At 41.3% G+C, this 22,211-nt stretch overlaps 2 protein-coding genes across 5 annotated transcripts in view; one reads left to right on the forward strand and one right to left on the reverse strand.

The window, feature by feature from the left end:
• syk (spleen tyrosine kinase) overlaps positions 1-9,570 on the reverse strand; it is a 35,655-nt gene extending 26,085 nt beyond the window's left edge. For all 4 annotated transcript variants that reach the window (XM_064307405.1, XM_064307404.1, XM_064307403.1 and 1 more), the window contains exon 1: positions 9,240-9,570. The gene's annotated coding sequence lies outside the window, so the exon portion shown is untranslated. The remainder of the gene's footprint in view (positions 1-9,239) is intronic.
• A 7,095-nt stretch (positions 9,571-16,665) lies between these two features.
• On the forward strand, positions 16,666-18,958 carry LOC135239689 (GTP-binding protein Di-Ras2). The gene is made up of 2 exons (XM_064308555.1): positions 16,666-16,858; positions 18,336-18,958. The coding sequence occupies exon 2, from the start codon at positions 18,351-18,353 to the stop codon at positions 18,948-18,950; it is 600 nt and encodes a 199-aa protein (XP_064164625.1). The 5' UTR covers positions 16,666-16,858; positions 18,336-18,350; the 3' UTR covers positions 18,951-18,958.
• Positions 18,959-22,211: the final 3,253 nt, after the last annotated feature.

Raw genomic sequence — 22,211 nt, forward strand, 5'->3', positions numbered from 1 at the left:
TTAGGTCAGAACGCTCTACTCGGTGTAAAGTGCGCCTGGCGTCCATTTTGTGAACTGAGAAAACCCAAGAGACAGAAGACCGTCACGATCTGGGGAACGTTGCGATTAATCGCAACGCAATCACACGATGTATCACCCAGCAATCAATATTCAGTTTTGTTTCATGAAATGAAATGTGGGGAATTTAAAATTAAAAGTGCGTTTTCGCAAAACTGAGCTCACTTATCACTGTTAAATGAAAGAACTGTGAAATAAATAAATTGCACTTGATTACTATGAACACATTCTGGCTTGGGCTTAGATTACTATACATCTGAATGAATGTTCTGTGCACGTTCTCTGAAATTGAATTTTTTGCACTGTGTAAGCAACAGAATTGAGCTGTGACACACTTAAAACAGACCCCATTGGTCATTTTGCAGGGTGTCTTGCTCGTCATCACACCTCAACTGCTCTGATTGATTAATTAAGTGCAGAGTAGCCACAAAAACCAGCAGGGTCTGTGGCTCTCCAAGACCAGGGTTGGAGACCACTGTTCAATCTAGGCCATAGACCGTGTATCACCAGTCTGGCTTCCAGGCCGAGGAAGCCCCATTCTGCAGAAGCAGCTTCACTCTCCTCCATTCCAATCCCTCTAACCGCCATCTTCACCCACCAGTCATCTCAGATCTGTGGTACTAGACAAACACACTGTCCTCCTCAAAACATCACGGTAGAATGTTGGGTATGCAGATTCATCCTGTAAAACATCCAGAGAATCCACTCCTTCCTCACAACCTATTCAGTCCAGCTCTTAGTTCAGCTGCTGGTAATTTCGCATGAGGGCCAATGCAGCCCCTTCCATGCTGGGCTCCTCGTCTCTACCACCAGACCTCATGATTAATGAAGCACAAGAACTAAAAACATTCCTTACTCAAGAATATGCAAATAAACAATTTTTGACACCCACTCTCTCTGAAAGTGCAAAATTGAAAAGCAAGCTGATTCCAAATCTTAAAAGATTTAATTTTTGTGTTTCAAGGCCCCTGGATTTTGGTGTTTAAAACTTTTTGGGGTGTGGAATGGGGACACGTCGAAAGAGGATGCAGAGTTCACAAATGGACTATAATTTCTGTAGACGTCCAAGTAATAGCTACTTTTATTGCTACGCCGGGAGGAACTTGTCGGAGTTCATTAGTCGCCATTGTGAATAATTTAGTCTTTAATCTTGTGAAAAAACTGGATGTGTAATCATGATGAAAGTGTCTGAACTATGACTCACAGATTCTTTTAACTGACAAGCTTACATTCTCAAATTTTATTTCACCCTAAAACACAAACCCCACTCTGCATGGCACGTAGTTGTATTCCAGGCGTGAGGGGGCGGCGTGGTCGTGTTGCCGGCGGAGAGATGGGGGTGCGGTTTAGCCGGCCGGCAGCCGCAGCTGTGGGCAGTTACGTGATTAGTGCTTGGTACTGTATGTGCTGCCTGCAGTGAGACCGGGGGAATGACAGACGCACACGGTCAAAGAGCAGAGTCACAATAGCAACCGCAACAACGACAACTACTACGACGACGACTGCAACGACAGTGACAGTTCTGTGGCTCGCTAAAACCTCAATAAACGTGAGCGTTGTGCCCGTCCGCGCCTGTGTGGTCCTGCGGACCTGCGACACCAGGTTTCTCTCATGACTCATGCATTCTATAGCTACACTTTCGCTGCCAGTAACAGCTTGCAGATATTCAGCACAGGAAGGTCTAAAGAGGTCTAAACTGAACACTGCTTGGGAAAAGAGCGAGATGTTTAACCCAGCACTGCTTGGTGAAAGGGTGAGATGTTTAACCCAGCACTGCTTGGTGAAAGGGTGAGATGTTTAACCCAGCACTGCTTGGTGAAAGGGTGAGATGTTTAACCCAGCACTGCTTGGTGAAAGGGTGAGATGTTTAACCCAGCACTGCTTGGTAAAAGGGTGAGATTTTCAACCCAGCACTGCTTGGTGAAAGGGTGAGATGTTTAACCCAGCACTGCTTGGTGAAAGGGTGAGATGTTTAACCCAGCACTGCTTGGTGAAAGGGTGAGATGTTTAACCCAGCACTGCTTGGTGAAAGGGTGAGATGTTTAACCCAGCACTGCTTGGTAAAAGAATGAGATGTTTATCCCAGCACTGCTTGGTAAAAGGGTGAAATGTAGCGGACTAACATTCCTAAATTCGAAAGGGCCTCCATACACAACAAATGAATATTTAACATGCAGCATATATTGATATATAACAGGTGAAAACCTACAGATGGCTAGTCTGCACACACAACATAACAAACCGCTGATTCATTTTTTTTGCCAAAGTCAAGCTAGACACTTTGACTTTGGAGGTCCTCTTCAAACGGCTTCCCCATCCAAATCGAGGTTAATTTCAGGCACTGATTGGACATGCATGGAAAATGCTAACGGGACTGTGAAGCACCGGAACAGGTGAAGTTCAGAGGTCCCTCATCGGCATCCCAGCTCCCGGTACTGCACCAGCTGAGAGCGAACGGTAAACCGCCCTCGCACCCCACTCAGGTGCCTCCACAGAATTTATGCAGATGGCAGCATGAATAATTTATACCCCCTGGCCCAAAATAAATACCCCCGTCTCCACGCGTCCTGCTGACTGGCAGATCTTCGGGGCTGCCTGGGCTGCACGAATGTTCTATTTCTGTTTATACCTGGCGGGAACCGTTCATAAAATTTGTCTCGTTTTAGTTTATTGTTTTATTTCTATTTATCACTCACCACCAGGCACAGGCTGTTTAAACATTTTTTTGCTGAAATGACTGGACTGAATGGTCCAGAGTTAATTCAACTTCAGTATGGTCCAATAGGGACCACATACACTCTGTAAGAGCTGATTCAACACGAAGCACTTTACTGTGCAGACATCCACAACCTGTTGCCTACAGCACACCCAACTGTCTTCTCTATAATACATTCACATCTCTTTAAAATAAGTTGAGCTCTATTAACTGTTACCTTTACAGTGACAGTTTTAACATTTAGGCACAATAAATGTTGTTTATATACAAACACATTGCATCTACATTGATGGAAATTTACTGAATTCATGCATCCATCCATCCATCCATTATCTATACCCGCAGGGTCACAGGGCATGCTGGAGCCTATCCCAGCATGCATTGGGCGAGAGGCAGGATTACACCCTGGCCTGGACAGGCCGCCAATCTATCGCAGGGCATGAATTCATGCAGATTAACTGTATTGCTCAATGGCTGTGGGAATCAAGGAATCAAACCTGCAACATCTGAATCACTGCAGGGGCCGATATGGCTCTAGCCTTTCTGCCGGTCTAGGCGGGATTGCACACGTGGAGGGGGAGGGGGAGGGGGGGGTGGGGATGAGACGCGGACCCGTTTGCCTCCCCCACCCCGGACGAAGGCTGCCCAAGCCGCCTTTGCCTATGCTCATAACTGGCCCTGTGTAGGAGTTTGTGGTCTTCATAGTTTTCACAGTCGCTCTTCGAGGCTCATGGCCGTCGGAAGCGTGTGGTGTGAAGCAAAGCTATGAGCGGAAAAGCTCACATTGGTGGTGGGAATACCAAAAAAAAAAAAAAAAAAAAGAACGAACTCTTTGTGGGTTTTCACAGCCTTCTTGTCCAAGCGAAAACGTGCAGAAACGCAGGAGGTACGTGAGAACAGGAGAGCCGCCTCGATTCGACAGCGGGCGCTCGGAATGCCCCGGCTCGCGCCTCTGACACGCTCTAACCACCGTTTGCTAGCAGGCTAACAGGCTAGCGTCCTCACAAACCGACGGTTAGGTATTAATTAATCACCCTTTGATCCACACCACAGCCAGCAAGCTAGCATGCTAGCAGGCTAACAGGCTAGCGTCTTCACAAACCGACGGTTAGATAGTTAATCACTGTTTGATCCACACCGCGGCCAGCAGGCCAGCAGGCTAACAGGCTAGCGTCCTCACAAACCGACGGTTAGGTAGTTAGTCACCGTTTGATCCACACCGCGGCCAGCAGGCTAGCAGGCTAACAGGCTAGCGTCCTCACAAACCGATGGTTAGATAGTTAGTCACTGTTTGAGCCACACCACAGCCAGCAGGCTAGCAAGCTAACAGGCTGGCGTTTCTCACAAACCGACAGTTAGATAGTTAGCCACTGTTTGATCCACACCACAGCCAGCAGGCTAGCAGGCTAGTGTTCTCACAAACTGACGGTTTGATAGTTAGTCACCGTTTGATCCACACCACGGCCAGCAGGCTAGCAGGCTAACAGGCTAGCGTCCTCACAAACCTACGGTTAGATGGTTATTCACTGCTGTTTGACTGCTGCCCCTTTGTTGTCTGTGTCTTAAATTACTGTCATAAACTCAAAGCCGACCTGACACAATAAGTGACCCGCAACTGTGTGTGCGTGTGTCTGTGTAGATATATAGACACAAACTCACACGCACACTCATATATACATATATATATATATATATATAGATATATATATAGATACACAAGTCCTGTTTAGGGCCCCTCAAAAGGCAAGGTCCGGCACTACAAAAGCTGCTTCACATACACGCCCAATATAACCCATTCTTTTTGGAAAGTATACATTTGGAGTTGTGCAAGAGAGCTCAAGAAGATAAAAAAAAATTTGTGGTTTTATTTTACCGACACAGAACTTTGGTTTAGTCATATGAGGGGTGTGGCCATCTTTAAGAATCGATGCTATCACTCGCTGCTGGTTTAGTTGTTGAGTCATGAGATAATTTATAGTACATTACATTACAGGCATTTAGCAGACGCTCTTATCCAGAGCGACTTACACAACTTTTTACATTTTTACATTGCATCCATTTATACAGCTGGATATATACTGAAGCAATTTCGGTTAAGTACCTTGCTCAAGGGTACAATGGCAGTGTCCTACCCGGGAATCAAACCTGCGAGCCCAGTTCCTTACCCATTGTAGAAGAAGTTTGACAGGGTCAATTTTGTTTTCCTGGCAACATGACAATGAACACCAACATGGCAACAAACCATTCCACCACCATTCCACCGTAGAAATGGCCACAAAAATGCAGGAGAATGGAACCTTTACCCAACAGACCACTTCACCAATGTCCTTAAGATTTCATTCTTAATTCACTGATTTATTTGCACGGCTATTTGAAAATGTCTCGTAATTCAAGAACAACCCCTTTGTAGCCTTCAGACCTGGGTCAAATACATACAGTATTTGTTTTGGCTTCAAATACATTTGTACACTTTACTAAGTTTGCCTGGTGTATTGAAACCTATGACATTCTCTCAAAAAAGTGTAAAGCCCACCTTTTGGTCCTATTGGCAGGCTCAGTTGCACCAGGCAAGATCAACAGAGCACAGAAAAGTATTTGAATCCAAAACAAATACGTATTTGACCCAGCTCTGCTAGCCTTGTCGGTAAAAATAAATATAGACATTTATTCAGTTCAGATGTAGGTTTAAATGTATATACTTGACTGAACTGAGAAGGGAAATGATCACAAGTCTGACTGGATTTTGGTTGTGCAAAAAGGCCTGTATTTCAGCAAAGAGTTCTCTGTTCAGAGACACATAGGCAGTCTTCATACACTCACACACGGTTATTTATAGAAGCCTCTACACTGGAAGGCTGGATGTCTCACTCTGAAATCAGAAGCATCTGAAGGTCTACTCTACTTTTATAAAAAATGAAAGGCTGATGACTTCCTTGGCGCCACCTGACCCACTGAACATCAAGTCATTTTATACATACAATACATACACAAGACATTTCTTGATCTGAATTTGACTATTTCCGATTAGCTCATATTTGCAATAGTCCCCATCCGACAAGTCTTAGAGTGAAGAATTGAAGAAAGTTTTCTTTTTTAAAAAGAAATAAATAACAAATTGTGGCAGAGTGCTCAGCGGGGGGTGGGACAGTTTTATTTTTATCAAAATAAAACACATTTGTTTGAAGCTGTGAAGAGCTAAAATTTACAAAAAGAGTATTTACTTGCATTGCACTTGATATTTATTTGGCACTAAAATATTACAAAGTCAACCGCTAACGTATTTCGGCTACAAGGTCTTTTTCAGAGCACAAGTCCTATTGCATTCTCTGTTACTTTATATACACAGCATGGAATAGAGTGGAACACAATGTCATGGCCGTTTATTATATTTAAAGGTATGCGGCCCAATTGCCACGTCTGTAATTTATTGCACTTTTCATTTCTGACTGCGATCGTTTCAACCGCCATTATTTATGCACCTTTTTGAGAGGCCTCAGCTGTTCAAATATGAAATTCAGATACAGCTCTGTTCATGACCACAGGAAATGTTAAATAATCGAGGCTCTGCAACGTGTGCGTTTCTGTGACCCTTGTTTACTGTTCCTAAAAGCTTATCATTTATTTACAGACAACCAAATAGCCTTCGTGGGAGAATATCCATTCACATAAATGAGCGCTCTCCCCAAAAGGCCATTGCCAATAAAGACCTACATTTAATATACAGTTTGTGACATCAACTTCTTTGATTTTTCAGGCTGTTTGTAGGATCCCTTATCAATGCACTGGCTTCCCCAGAGGTAAATACACATATTCTTGCATTGAGTGAACCCACATAATGTTCTGTAACATTAAAATACCCATCAGTAACACATTCTGCTTTGAATGTCCCATATTTCTGAATAGATAGAATATATTTTTGCAGGTACAATATACCTACAAATTTGTAGTTTTAAGTATAATATTTAATAGATTACCTAACTGTGTACCTTAATTTATTTTTTTTAGCACCCGGAATTAAATTTCAGAAACATGTACGATGTAATATTGATATATTATTTCCATATCAGAGCAACAACGATAAAAAAACAACACATTTTTAAGTTCAGTTCAGAGGTCTCCACCTCACTGCTTCACTACAAACTTCTCCAAAGTCTTCGAATACTTGAATCCCAGTATTTATTTGTTTAAGTTAATTTAAAAAAGCATCATTGCACAGTAATTATGAATTTCAATGTTTTCTGTACATACTGAGAAACATCTAGGTAGGATAAATACACTAAGTTAAAAAAAACAATAATAAATAAATAAATAAAATATCATTATTTAGAGGTAGACATACTGTCCGTACACAAACAAATGAAGATCCAACAATGTAAAAAAGTAATGTTCTACATTATTCACTGATAAGACAGCTGGAGGACTGGCAGTTGGAATGGCAGTTGGTGTCTTATTGTCCGACTCGGGGGGTTGTGTAAAACCTTATAACATTTACTCTACACTGCTGTCTGACCAGGCTGGCTCAGGCCCTGAAAACTGTGCGGTGGTTTAGACGTTTGACGTGGGGCTAAAGGAACATTCGCTCTGTAAAACCACCAACGGATTTATCAAAGGAAGTCAGCGTTAAGCGTGAGAGCTGTCTCCAGTTCCTGGTTTGAGTGTACAAACGCAACCCTGCCCAGTGACCCTCCAATTCAAAAAAGAAAAAAAGAAAAAAGACAGCGCTGCTTATACCCGGTTATTTTAAACGATCAAAGTTCACGTAAAAAAAAAAAAAATGCTTCCTTAAAATTCTTAAGATGGTCAGCTTTAAGCTTACCAAGTGAATTTTTAATAGTTGTTTTGAAAGGTGGTCCTGTAAGACAGTGTTTTATTGCATGTGTACTACGAAGGCACACTTTGTTGTATCTAGTTATGTGCATTATCTTATGTTTACCATACCTTTTGTAATGCAGTAGCTTCAAGACACATTTCTCTATGGGGATTATAAAGTTCACCTTTTTTTATTTATGCAATACAACTCATTGTCATTGCTAAGGAATAGATTCATATTACAGAAATAAAACGTTAACCCTCTATGTTGTTCTTATATCCTCACGGACTGCAAGTGTAGGCTGTGGATTAGTAATATAATTATTTAGAAGCAATTAATGTATCATGGCTTTTAGCTTTTAAGTCTTTTCTCGAAATAATCATTCATCTTTGAAGATATGCCAAATGCGGGGAAGACTTCAATGTAATTGCCTATGTGATGTTTTTTTTTTTTAATTGAGGTAGTGCAGTGAGGTACTTGTGTATGCTGTTTACGCTAAATAAATGCACCTCTATTCCATTTGAGAATGGGTATGCCAAAAAGTTTTCAATAAAAAATTACAAAAAGGCAAACATGCATCTCAAATGTATGTCTCAAGTGTATTTTAGTACCATTTTAGAACCACAGATTTTTATCTCTAAAATGCATGTTGCCTCAAGTGAAAATCTTGCCTGAAAATCTCTCTTGATGGCAACTGTTTTTTTGTAATGGCAAAGAATGTATATTTAAATTGTTCCTTCTCACCTCAAAATATATATTTAAAAATATTATAATCAATGAAGAAATATTAACATACTGTACTGTGCTTTTTGAAAAAGCAATATCTAAACAACGTCATTGAATTTAATTGAATGTATAGCAGCATTAATTAAAAGCATTTATTATTTTCTATTTCATTTTGTAGGAGTAAAGACAAAACTCGGGTAAATTCAGTCAGCTGTAAATAATTAAATACATTTTCCCTAATTTACATCAAGTCTTAATTATGACATCAGCACCATCGTCGTAGTCCCCCTTCTCCTCGTGAAACTATTTTTATTAGTAGGTTACAGTAATAATGAATTTTCCTTTAACCAAACTTTTTTTTAAAGTATTAAACCTAATTATATTTCACATTATTTTCATAGATTATCTTCTACTAACATATGCAGCTTCATTTCACCATTCTGTACACTATGTTAAATAATGCTACTGAAATAATAAATAAACAAATTTAATTTTTTTAATAAACTATCGTTCATGACAGCCAACACAGCTCTTATTTGCTCTTACCTAAATGCAGTCTGGTCATAATACTGACCATTATTTTTAAATAACGATCCTTTGTATACCTCAATATATCCTTCAGTGAAAAGCTGGCTGTTTCTCCTTTAAGAAACTATTTTGCATATTTCGATACTACAATACTTAAATGAATGTACGTTTCTAAAAATATATTAATATATTTTAATGCTGGTTTTACTTTCATATTGTAATATTCTTTGACCTTGAATGTTTCCAAAGTATTACAGCGCCAGTCAACCACTCCACCTATTCCACTTTGAAACAAATGGGATTGTCCCAGCCGGGAAACAGCCACAGAATTATCCACAGGAGGTTCCCAACTGAACGATCCAGGCAACAAAAGGTGACGCTGAAACATTTTAAAACATTTACCTGGATAAAAAGATCTGCCCTCCGTCCTCTCGGTGAACCACTGTCCTCAAACGGCGGCGACCATGTTCGACGGCGAAGTGGACTCGAGCAGGATGCAGCGCAGCTTCTGGCTTCTGATAGGACGCTCAAACGCAAATGTATAGCGCCAGGAAGGGTCAGGCCTTAGCGACGGAACCAGTTCTAAAACACGAAGCACGGAACGCAAGGCTCATCACAAGTGATTTACTACCTATGCATTTCTTTTCCCCTTCAAACACACACTGCAGGTCCAGCTCTGCCTGAGACTGGCTTTTGTAGAAACGCTGTGCGATGTGGAAGTGTAGCTTAACTTCCTCTTTTTTAAGTTGCTTGCTGCAACTTCCTCAGTTAAATGTTTTTTTTTTTTAATGTTTGACTTCCCCCTTCTATCTCAAGTACTGTATTAAGTCAAGTTCGTTTTTTTTTTAGTATAAAGGCTGTGTGACAGTGTCCACATTCTGAAGCTGTGGCTGAGAACTTCCACTACTGTACAAGGAATTTGGTCCTTGTGTAAACTTTGAATGAGAAAGATAGCGTACTGTACATAATCAAAAACAAAAAGGTCCACGGATTGATACCCCTTGGAAATATCTTGAATGTTTTGCTTGAACTATTTCTACTGTGTAGCTCTTTTTGATTGCCGACTGGTCTAAAAATTGGTGCTGTTGGTTACTAGACAATTGTACTAGATGTGTTTACATTTGTATTAAACAATCACATTTACAGCATTGTGTTGACTTCAAACACTTCAGCTGTTCACAGTAATTATGTTTTATGTAGCTGGTTGCATACTCAATATTTCCGTTCTGTATTTTCTGAATTTGTAATTTATTGATAAACTTTCTAATTTGCCCCTTTAATTTCTAATGCTCTGCAGGCTCACCCGGGATAGAAAACCGCAAAATATATAAACCATAAAATACCGTTTTTAACATACAGTATTCATCCACATTCCTGTAATCTTACAGATGAAAATCTTTCATAGACATGACACGCTGCAGTCCGATTGGTGCACCAGTTTCAGGCATATGCTTCAGCTATTGGCTGCTTCAACGACCACATTAATCTAGCTCTGCCTGGCAGGCCGACCACACATAGTAAATTTGAATAGAGAAGGTCAGCCCACGTTCAGGGTTTCTAAAGGGCAATTTGTCACTGGCCTGGCTGACTAGATTAGCTAGTTACCTTACTGGCTAATATGGCTGGGGCTATGGGTGGGGGGTGGGGGTGGGAGGGGAGGGAGTCCACATACAGCAGAGACGTGTTTAACCCCTTTAAGGTGTAAAATGACAAATATGTATCTGGAATTCTGCCGTTGTTGTATAATTGGTTTCACGAGTGATCATTCACAATATGATAGACTGGAAGCGTGATAGTATATATGCATGAAATGCACAGAGCCGGTCTTGGTTTGTGAGATTAAATATAAAATGCATTTAATCCTTTATGTTCTAAGAACATGTGATTAGAATTTATTCTGAACATTCTAATGCTGATGTCACAATCACTACCGGTAACTGAGAGCAAAGGAGTTCTAGAACACTGACAGTATTTTGGAAAAAAAAAAAAAAAACCCTACTCTTAGAGCTAATAGCTATAAAAATGACTTCCTTTTTTTATTTCACAATGGCTGTATAATCATCAGCATTTGATGTTTGGTTTGGTTTGTAAACCAAATTGATGTATTGAATGTTAACACTGCAATAAAGACTAATTATATTTTAAAATAAAATATGGCTGGTTGCAACCTGACTGGACTATCCAGCAGCCTGACCAGGCTACTGAAGGTAGATAGTTACATTACATTACAGGCATTTGGCAGATACTCTTATCCAGAGCGACGTACAACAAAGTGTATAACCACAACCAGGAACAAGTGTGTCGAAAACCCTAGAGAGAAGTACCGTTCCAAGTGCAGGGAACAACTGCATAGTTCAACTTGGACCCTGTAACTGATTAACACTAACACAAACAAGAACAGCAACAACGCAGTCTATGCAAAAACACAAGCAGTAGTTAGGACGAGTTGGAGTGTTGGGGGAAGCACTTCAGGAACACCTAATCTTTATTTCATGTGAGGAAACGCTACCATTCTTGCACGTGATTTGATATGGAAACTGTCAGGAAACGTTCTGGCTCAGCAATTGCTTTCAGCATGAGACGACACGGGCCATCTGACCACACCCCCACCCCCCCACCCCCCCACCCCTGCTTACTCCTACTGCAAACAGAAATAACACAGCAAAATACTCTCTGGTCAACTTGCGCATTATGCCGAAATAAAACGGACAAAGTAAAAAAAAAAATTGCATTGTATGAATATTCCATGTTTTGTCTGAGCCAAAAATCCTTGACAAAGGAGTGCCTCTTCATTACCTCAGACGGATTAAGGAAATGTTTAGTCCAGTGGACTTCCGTCACCACATCCAGGCCGTTCCCACATAATAGGTTTTCGCGTGAATATAAAAAAAAAAGTTGCCACTCTGGTGGTACTTATAAAAAAAGCCCAGAAGTTCAGTTTGAATCGGGGCCGAGCTTAAGGAGCAGTGTACCAGTGCAGATATCTGCATCACCGAGACAGCTGCACTAGGCCACAGGAGGGTGAAAAGGCAGCGCAGCTGAACACACTCGGGCTGAACACCACAGCCGTCCTCGCATGCTAACCGCTGTAGCATTCTGGGTTCGTCTCTCAGACAGGGTGATGCGGCCGGGTGACCATGCAGTGCAGACTCAGGAGAGCGTAAAAAAAGAACAACAAGAAGAAAAAAAAAAAGGCAGGCTGTTTGCTTGTGGGGAGGGGGGTTGGCCAATATGCAACAAGTTCACGCTCCTATAATCGGCACCATTCACAGCCGCCATAGACACTAACACTTTAAACCCTTCGAAGAGCAGGCCTTTTGGAATGTTTTTTTCTTTTTTCCCCCAAAGAATTCTTAAGCCGGTGTTCTAGAACTCCGTTGCTTTCAATCGCCAGCAGCGATTGTGACATCAGCATTAGAATGTTCGGCTAAGAACATTTCTGGGCACACATTTGTGACCTCGTGCCTTAAAGGGTCAAAGGACACACGGTTTTATGAGTAAGAGTGTTGGAGACAATACGAGAATAATGCATTGTGTCATGTGCATGTGGTTGGCAGTGTAACACCGTGACATTAAGTGGTGATATTAAAACTTATAATTCAGAGGTTGCGGGTTTGATTACACATGGGGCACTGCTACTGCCCTCACGGCCAAGGTACTTAACCTGTACTGCTTCAGTAATTATCCAAACCTGGAGACCGAGATGGATGTACTGTATCTAAACACCAAAGTGGGCAGCATGGGCCAGATGCAATATAACATGCAGAGCTTTGCTTTTAAGTCTGAATAAAAATTGAATTAAAATGCAACCGGGTCAGGGCCTTCAGGGAAGTGAGATGCACACATAAGACAAACATAATTTAAATTCAAACGGTATGCACACATTCCAAATAATTAATAATGCAAACCGACACACCATCATAAGTTAGTTTACAAAAAATCTACATTGAGATAATATGGACACTTCTATATATACTTTACATGCTTCATAGTTAATTTCCTGTATTATTTTTGGCTTCACCGCAACAATGACTGAGTGACAGAGTGATGAAGTTAAACTATTGGTCGGCCGGTCCAGCCATATACTAGGTTTTGACCTGGTCTTGTTACCTGTTGTTTGGTGATTATTTTCTGCAAGGTGCATTGTGAGCATGCACAGATAAGTAACCTACTATAGTAATATAGGTCAGAGTGTATCTGTGCAACACTGAGTGCTGTGTCTCACCCGGTAATTTTACGCACTTGTATTAATTTCACAGTTGTGATCTTGGTTCATAGTGCGCGTCATACACTGGCACAAAAAATACTGTTATTAATTGGTTTTTTTTTAAATTGTATTGTTCCTAACTGGAATGCATACAAAATATGAGCACTGAAATACATTACTGAGACCTGCGAGCGGTATATTCCATGTTTTATCATTTTACACCTGAATTTCTGCACTGTCGTGCATATTTCTCTTGCGCTATGATTTTGGATCTGTGATGGACTCTGCGACAGTGCACTGCTCTTCCAGGCTTGTGACACGAATACGCATGTCAGTCGATTTGGATTAGAGCAGCAGCCAAAAGCGTAACGTGACAGTGTCGATTTGCGCGGGCTGACACTAAGAGTATCGCATATTTTTCTGTGAGGTCTCCATAAACGGCGAGGAACCTTGAGGTGAAACCGTTAGCATCAACAGGAAAGCTTATCTTCATATCGTTAAAACAAACCCGTAGGTACCCCTGTCTCTGAATCTTTGCGTCGCTATTTTAGGCATATGGCGCCAGATACGAGTCCTCTGAGAAAAGAAAAAAAAAACGTCTTGAAATGGTTTTCACTCACCGGATGCAGCGGGAACGATTGAATGACAGTGTCGCGTGCCACCTCTGTTTTGTTACTTGCCGCAAATCCAGCAGGGGGCACACTCCTACTATAGTCTCTGAAATTAACAGCCAATTCTCCTGCTGACTTCGGCTCCTCACGACCGTTTGGAAGATTCACTGCCCCCTCCACTATCAGTACAACGCCACGGCACCAAGTTCTTTACAAGCGCGCGTTCTCTTAATAATGCAACTAATGTCCAATATATACCTTATCCAATGTTCGTGGTAAAGATGACAGCCATTCTGAAACGTCTAACTGTGCAAATCATATGCACTTATCAAAAAAAAAAAAAATCATCAAAATATGGAAAAGGCTGCAAATTCGGGATTTAATCAATTTTATGCATTATTTTACCCTTTCCAATGTCAAATTTCAGATTAGTATTGATGTTGTCACCATTATCAAGCATTATTATTATTGTTGTTGTTGTTACTACTGTATCTTCAAAAAATAGAAATATTTCATGAAACACGAAAGAACGTCCACTAAAAAGCAACAAAATGACTTCAAACGCAGAGAATATCAATCAATCAATCAAATTCTCTCATTTCATTCCCTTTTCAAATGTACATTTAAAAATGCTGGGGTCTTTGTTTACAAACACACTGAAGCACTTTTTGACAGTTTCTGTTTGCAGTACCCAGGGGTGTGGCCTTTGATTTCAAAGCAAATTCAACTAACTGCAGGCCTACCGTTTCAAACAAGGGTGCAGCTGCTGCTGGGGTTCCAAACTGGCGGAAATAAAGAATGCATTTTCAGAAAAAACGGACATGTCTTTCTCTTTGATGACGGAAAAAAAGATCTTTATTACAACGCTGCAATACAACGAAAAACCGCTTTCAGCAATCAGCAATCAACCTGAGTGACTCAAAGACAGCTTGATCACGTGGAGGCACCAAGGCACTGCACGGATAATAACGGGCTCTCGGGTCACGTGTTTTCAAATCCCTCGTCGAAGAATGGGACCGACAGACAAAGGACAGCAGAACCCGAGCCTTTCGGGGATTGGGCGGCATAATCGCCTTAATGAACGATACGGACTCTAATAAACCTATGGTGATTAATGCCTAATAACGTTCACACCCTTTTTCAGAGGGTTCAGGGCTGGGGCCCTATGGCTGGTGTATGTCTCTCGAACGACTGGGGGAGTCCCATTGCCTTTTAGCGAGCAACGCCTGCAGTAATAGGATATGGTCACCAGAGGGCGAAAAGGCTGGAAAAATTGAGGGACTCTTCAATTGTTCTTGTTCACGTGCTGTAAATGTGATTTGATGTCATCGGTCTTATGGCATCTCACCGCCCTTTCAAACGGCAGATGCTCAGTTTCTTTTCAACAGGGCTTTTCGGGTAATCAACGTTCGCTGCATTTTTTGTTGTGTGTTATGACACACATACCAATACACCTATACACCCCGTGCTGGTATACGTTAGGAGTAATCCTTTACGAGGTGTGTGTTAAAGGGTTTTAACGAAGAACATGAAATGAAGGACCACCCTCCGCAGCTTTCTAGCCAATCAGAATCGAGTATTCGCCCAGACCATGGTATCAATACATAATGTACTTTTTTTAATTCATGCTCTAAATAATATTTCAAGATCAAATTTCCTAATTGTCTTAATTGTATAATTGTGTTAGCATACAATACATACCTAGGAATTCCTTGCTACTATATACAAAATTAAGAAATTATTTTTTCTCAATGTACACAAGAGGTGGGCTTGGGGTAGAAGAAGGACACTTATCTTCACTGAAACATATTGGTATTTTGTTATGTTATTCATCTTTTGGCCCTTGTCAAGGTCAGTGGAATTGTGAACTCCAGCGTGACGACATCTGGCCAAAAACCTTTTTCTGTCTACCAGGAAGCTCAAAATGACCTTTCAACCAAGCCAATGATCCCAACCACACCTCAAAACTAACCATGCTTAACCAACCAAAATGGTTAACAGACCAGTAAATTACTATTTTGTTTTCCAATGCCCATCTCAGTCTCCAGACTTGAACCTGATTGGAAATCTGCGGTTTGAATTTAACTGGGGAAGACCACAGCACAGACCAAAGGACGTGAAGGATCTTGACTGAATCTGTACGGAGGAATCCTGATGTGAGGGGAATTCTTTGATCGTTCCTCATAAAATACCATAACAGTCTCATAAAAAACCATAACAACCCCATAAAACACCATAGACGAAGACTGTAAGGGGAAGTACACAAAGTCCTGGAGCCAAGGGAACCAATAATTTTGACACCTGTCTTTTTTTGGGAATTAAATGATCAATTGTTTTTTTTAAATCACTTTACCATTTTATTAGAATAAAAGAATACAGTTATCCGCATTTTCAGCATACAATATAGGTATTTGCCTGAGATTACTTTATACAATCCTATTTGCCCATCTTTCACAAGGGAATCTATCATTTTATAGGTGAGTGTATATAACATTTAGAGCAAAAATGAGGTCTCCATTTTAGATTTCAGCACTTAGAATAAGCACTTGCTGTCATCTTGGACACACGTACACACACTTATTATATGCATTATGAAAAACTCCCCAATTTTGGAGGAAGGATTTCATTTTTCATTCCCACGTAATAAAAACTTATTTTAAAAATATTTTTAAAAAGCTTAAAATAAGAATTTTCAGATAGCATCCCCACTAAATTAGGTGGTTGAACCGACTTTGGCAATCACGTGCAGCAATTTACTTACAGAGAGCTATGAATTCAGCATAAAGTACAGTAGAGTAGTATGAAACATTAGATATCGAGAAACTCGACGAGTTTAGCCGTTAGAACTGGAGACATGTCAGATATATTTGAAATAGCAATCCCCCCATCTCATTTCACGCCAGTAGCCCCCGCTGCGTGGGACCCTCGACTTGTGTTGTTTGCATGTTTAGGGGGGGGGGGGGGGGCGGAGGCTAAAGCAGTGAATTCCGCCTTACGTCATCGGGAGAGAAACCTAGCAGGGACGCACATCTCTCCCGCAAGCTGCGCCTTTAAATATCGGAGCCTCCGCGCGGACGGTTTTAGAGGCATTGCACACCTCGTTGCGGACGAACCGGGCAAGACTGTCGTTAATTTGGAGGCATTCGATTCAATATGAGATTTGAAGTCTAGATTCTCGCCATTTCTTCGCCAACATTGTTACAGTAAGTACTTGGGTTGGATTCGTGTTTTGATGTGGGCTGTCCTTATTGGAAGAAGAATTTATTTTTTATTTTTATCACATACCAATTTTAAAATACCCTTTCCTAATCTTTGGCCGATGTTCATTCTGTTCACATGGTTTGCGTATTCGTTTTCCTTAAAAAACAATGCTTTATGTGAAGATTAGTATAAATTATGCGGTAGAGGCATTTCTTGTTTTGGCAGCATTAGCGGCACGTCGATTAGGCTACTGCTGTTTGGCATAGCTAGGTTTGGTGCATTCATAGTGGCATTTATCTGGCATTAAATTTCGGCTCCATTCTAGTGTCAGTGATCGTTTGGGGTGGAAAGAAATTTGCTTTAAACAGGGACTCAAAGTCTGCAGGTTGCAATGTTTGTTTACTGCTATAACGAATTATCCAAGACTAAAACGGAAGCTTGCCATCTATGCGAGCTATAGCCTGCTTGACCTTTTCGTGAAGTGTCACCAAAAAAATTAATTGCCGGCTTTTGAGTTATGCACCGTTGTGCTGTTCGTCTAAAAACCGGCGACTTGCTGTAATTCAACCCCATCACTTCCAACCGTGTTTCAGGCATGGTGCGGTGCTTACTCGGTGTTTTTAATCAGTGCATTGTCTTGTACAGTAAATTGATTTAGCCTTCTCTTTTCTCCTATGTGCAGTCGCTGACTAAGCATATGGCGTTCGCTGCCGGAAATCCATTCACTCTTTCACTGTGGCCAGGTTTATTTCGTTTATTCTCGGCGGCACGCGGGCATAATCGATGAAATCCCGTTTCGAAAGACACACTTGTATGTGGACCGAAAGGAATTAAAGCTCAGTATTACTGCTTCTCCGGCGCGACACGTGCACGTCGCCCCTCACGTTTGTGGCCCGAGGATTATTTTTTTAATCCCGTTGTTGGATGTAAATGGAGCCGAAGGCGCGCTCCTGTTTTATGCGCGGCCTGGTTTTGTTGGTAGTTTCCGACACAAACGGAAGGCTGCGCGCGTACGTGAATTCGGGGTGAAATCTATCATCAGAAAGTTAAGAACGTGTCAGTTTCAGTGTAGTAAAGTTATATAACGTGTGTGTTTTGTGTGTATGCCTACATACTGCTGGTCAAAAGTAACTGTTCCCCTGTCACCCAGATACCGGCTCGTTTCCTTATGACTTCTTCAGTGTGCTGTTGTTGTTGTTATTATAATAACTAATCATTTCCACTGTATCCTGTTTCAACCCAAATGGGAATTTAGGAAATCAGTACAACATGAAAAGGATATTACAGTTTTAAAGGAACAATATTGTAAAGCTACATAACATCAGGCTTAGTGAGCTGGCGAAAGATTGCCACTCAAACCCAAGATCCTCACAGCTGATTAAGTGTATGTGTCAGTGAGGTGTACAGTGTGAATTTTCAGTTCGGTGAGAGATTGCGCTTGCTCCCCACCCCCCTCCCCCTGCCCCCCCCCCCCCCCAGGTCCCGTGAAGAAGGATGCCGGAGCAAAGCAACGACTACCGCGTGGTGGTGTTCGGCGCCGGCGGGGTGGGCAAGAGCTCGCTGGTGCTGCGTTTCGTGAAGGGGACGTTCCGCGAGAGCTACATCCCCACGATCGAGGACACCTACCGCCAGGTGATCAGCTGCGACAAGAGCATCTGCACGCTGCAGATCACCGACACCACCGGCAGCCACCAGTTCCCCGCCATGCAGCGCCTGTCCATCTCCAAGGGCCACGCTTTCATCCTGGTCTACTCCGTCACCAGCAAGCAGTCGCTGGAGGAGCTCAAGCCCATCTTCGAGCAGGTGTGCCAGATCAAGGGGGACGTGGAGAGCATTCCCATCATGCTCGTGGGCAACAAGTGCGACGAGGCGCAGGGCCGGGAGGTGGAGACCGGCGACGGCGAGGCGGTGTCCAAGAAGTGGAAGTGCGCCTTCATGGAGACGTCGGCCAAGACCAACCACAACGTGAAGGAGCTGTTCCAGGAGCTGCTCAACCTGGAGAAGCGCAGGACTGTCAGCCTCCAGATCGACGGCAAAAAAAACAAACAGCAGAAACGCGCCGAGAAGCTCAAGGGGAAGTGCGTGGTCATGTGAGCTGGGAGGGGGGCGTTAGTGGGGGAGGGGGGGGGGCGAGCCTGGAGGAGGACTGGGGTGGGGGGGGGTGCGGGAGGGGATCCTGGACTCTCACTCAGACAGTGACTGAGAGAGGCCACACATGACAGAGGGAGACCCATCACGACACACCGTGCTAAACAGGCCAACCGTTTACACCAAACACTGAATGGAGACGGGGAGTTTCTGCGACGATTTGGTCGGACTGTATTCTTTGTTTCCCCTATTTATCTCATTTTTAAGAAGAATACCGGCACCAAGCTATATCCGAATAACAATAATAAACACCAGTTCCACTCCCAAGCTGAACACGCTTTGAATGAAAGACAAGCCCCAGCTTGCAACAGAAGGGAAAGAATGAACCTTTCAACCTACACCAATCACAGCGCAGGCCTCTACCTATCAAAGAGGCTATCAGTATGGGCCTCCACCAATCACAGAGCAGGGAAAAAAAAATTATCCAGCGGGTGCATGGGTCCTCCTGCTGACATTAGAACCAACGTACGATGGACATGATCTGGCTATTGAAAACAAAGAACAAAAAAAAAAAAAAACAGAGGAGGGAATCTTACTCTTCATTATTTTTTTCAATTAAATTTGGCGCAATAGAAGTTTCCTCTCCAGTTTGAAGCAGAAATGTATTGTAGAATATGTTAATATTTGCCTCCAAAGAGCAGTGATATGCCGAAGCAATACTTGCAAAATGTCTAAGGAGCTAGCAGTTCATGGAGGAGTTCAAAGGTCAACGAACAGTTTCTGATGGGAATTGTAACCATATCCATTGACATTTCATGAAGCTCAGTGACTCTTGTGTTTGTTTTTTTTTGTATGATTTGTTTAATTGTTTTTGCATTTATTTTATACTTTGAACTTCACTGTGGCAGATTTTCTTTAGCCTGCATGTGAAAAGAAGCAGAAAGGATCCTTAATCCTTAAACGTGAGTAAAAATGGCAAAATTTATACACACAGTATGACACAGTATAAATGTAGTTGTAAATGAACAGGACTGTCTTTCTGCGCCTGCAATTCGAGATGCATTGTGGGGGGGGAAAAAAGTGTTATACAATTGCTTTCAACTATTTCCAATGCATACAAACCTACAACAGCAACATTTTGTACGCTCTTCCACCAGCTGTAACAGCATTGGAACCGGTTTTAACAAATGAAACAGAAACTGCAGTGCAAAGAGAAAGCTTTCAGTCTTGGACAGAGTGGCCATTGGTCTCACCCATCTTTGGCTGCCACCGTCAGTTATGGCCACCCTGCCATACCGTGTTAGCAGTTTGTTGGGATCAGTTTAATTATTATCATTTTTTGTCCAATGAAAAGGTGAGGCGTCAAAGTCGTACTGATTTACAGCAATAGCGCACACGTACTGTATTGCCTGTGTCAGTCGTACAGGGCAGTACGGAGGTACGGTACGGAGGCTGCAGGTCATTTTTTAAAAATCAGGCTTATTTAATACTTTTGTTGTTGTTCGTCTGTGTTATGTGCTCATATGCAAACACTGATGTCACTGAACACGGGAGAACGCGCTACAGTACAAGAAAACATAGCTGTAATTTATCATCCTTTACATATTTGTTTAAATACTCAAAATATGTGAGAGAAAAAAGCTAATATTTTCACTGAAACTATATTGGCTGACCACCAGGAATATTGCTGTAGTGGGAAGCATAAAGGAATATCTACTGTACCATGAAGGAAGCAAAAATTGAAATATCAAACCATTGTTTCTTTAGTACTTGCATTTGCCTGCTGCCTATGAATATTTGATTTTAATAATCGGCTTTAATAATGTGCATATTTTTCCACGGCCTTGCGGTGGAACAGTAACGCAAGGCGATGAACATGCCTGAGAGCGCACGATTGGTCGGTGGAGATGAAACACACGATACGCATCAGTGCGTGACGCTCTGTTTTAGAGAACGCAAGAAATAAAATCAAATATATAGGCCGAAAATACATTTTTAATTGAAATGCTTCCATGTATAGAAATATCATACAAACTTCAAGCAAATGGTTCCAGTTCAACTTCATTTTCACAGTTACAAAATGGATCCTGAGTATGTATTCTGTCTCTTATTTTAACACATTATTATTATCAGGTGAGGAAAATTATACACATCTTCGACATTTAAAAATCATTTTTGGTGTGAAAAAACTTTGTTTTAAGTATTGACAGAGCATTACAATTCACACGAGGGCAAATAGCACATATGTATATATTTTTAGAAAGGTGTTGTTTATTTAATGATTGGCCTGGTTTTATGGCTAGCTTGTATTGCTGTATTGGCTATATTTCTATAGACAGATATTGACCTTCACATTTCAAAAGCAAGATATTACTTGTAAATTAAATTACAGCTTTGTCATAAAATGTGGAAATGTCCTTGATATTTGTCAGACAACATAAATAAGCTCTTGCAAATAGGCGTATTGAAAGTATATGAAAGATCAATTAACCTATCGGCTCTTAAAGTAATATTAATAGTATGTAAAATTCTCATAGGTAACGTGTAACATGGATAACTGGAAACTGCTTAACGGCCTGTGCTTAAAACATCTATGCCTGTCTTTCTGTTGAACGATTTTAAAAATCCAGAACTACTTAAATTATGTACGTTAAAAATGGTTTATTCAAATGCCTGTATAGAAATCATGCGTGCCTACAAGTTTATATTTTCTCTTATATATATTATGTCACAAAATAAAGGAAATTATGCATTTAATACATCACCTGTCTTTTCTTTGCTTGAATGTTAAATTATTATTATTATGTTTTTAAAACTTGTATTGGGTTTTTTTTGTTCATATTTGATATTTATATTACATGGTTGATAATGTTTATATAAATTATTACATTTTTATGAAGCTATTTACGAGAACTATAACTCCTAGAACAGAAATAAACAGGCTACAGTACAGTGGAACTTCTTTATAATCTGTGCATAGAGTAGTAACTTGTATTTAGGATATTATTTCCCAGCTTTTGCGAAGTCAGATAAGGCTGTATGGGGATTTTTTCTAAGCCCAATCCCTCGCACGAGGATGACACCACTTCCTAGAATCTACCATTTCCTAAAACAAAAGATAAAGTGATTATGTTCGTTTCAGTCTTACGAACTTCGTCGTCGCGGAAGCAAGCGGAGAAAGGAAGCGTTTTCTTATGAATATCTCTAATCATGGAAACACGGCTCGTCACTGCGGGGAGTGTTTTTATCGAAGTACAAAATAGCAAT

Source organism: Anguilla rostrata, chromosome 14 (genome assembly GCF_018555375.3).
Source record: "Anguilla rostrata isolate EN2019 chromosome 14, ASM1855537v3, whole genome shotgun sequence".
Classification (NCBI taxonomy): domain Eukaryota; kingdom Metazoa; phylum Chordata; class Actinopteri; order Anguilliformes; family Anguillidae; genus Anguilla; species Anguilla rostrata.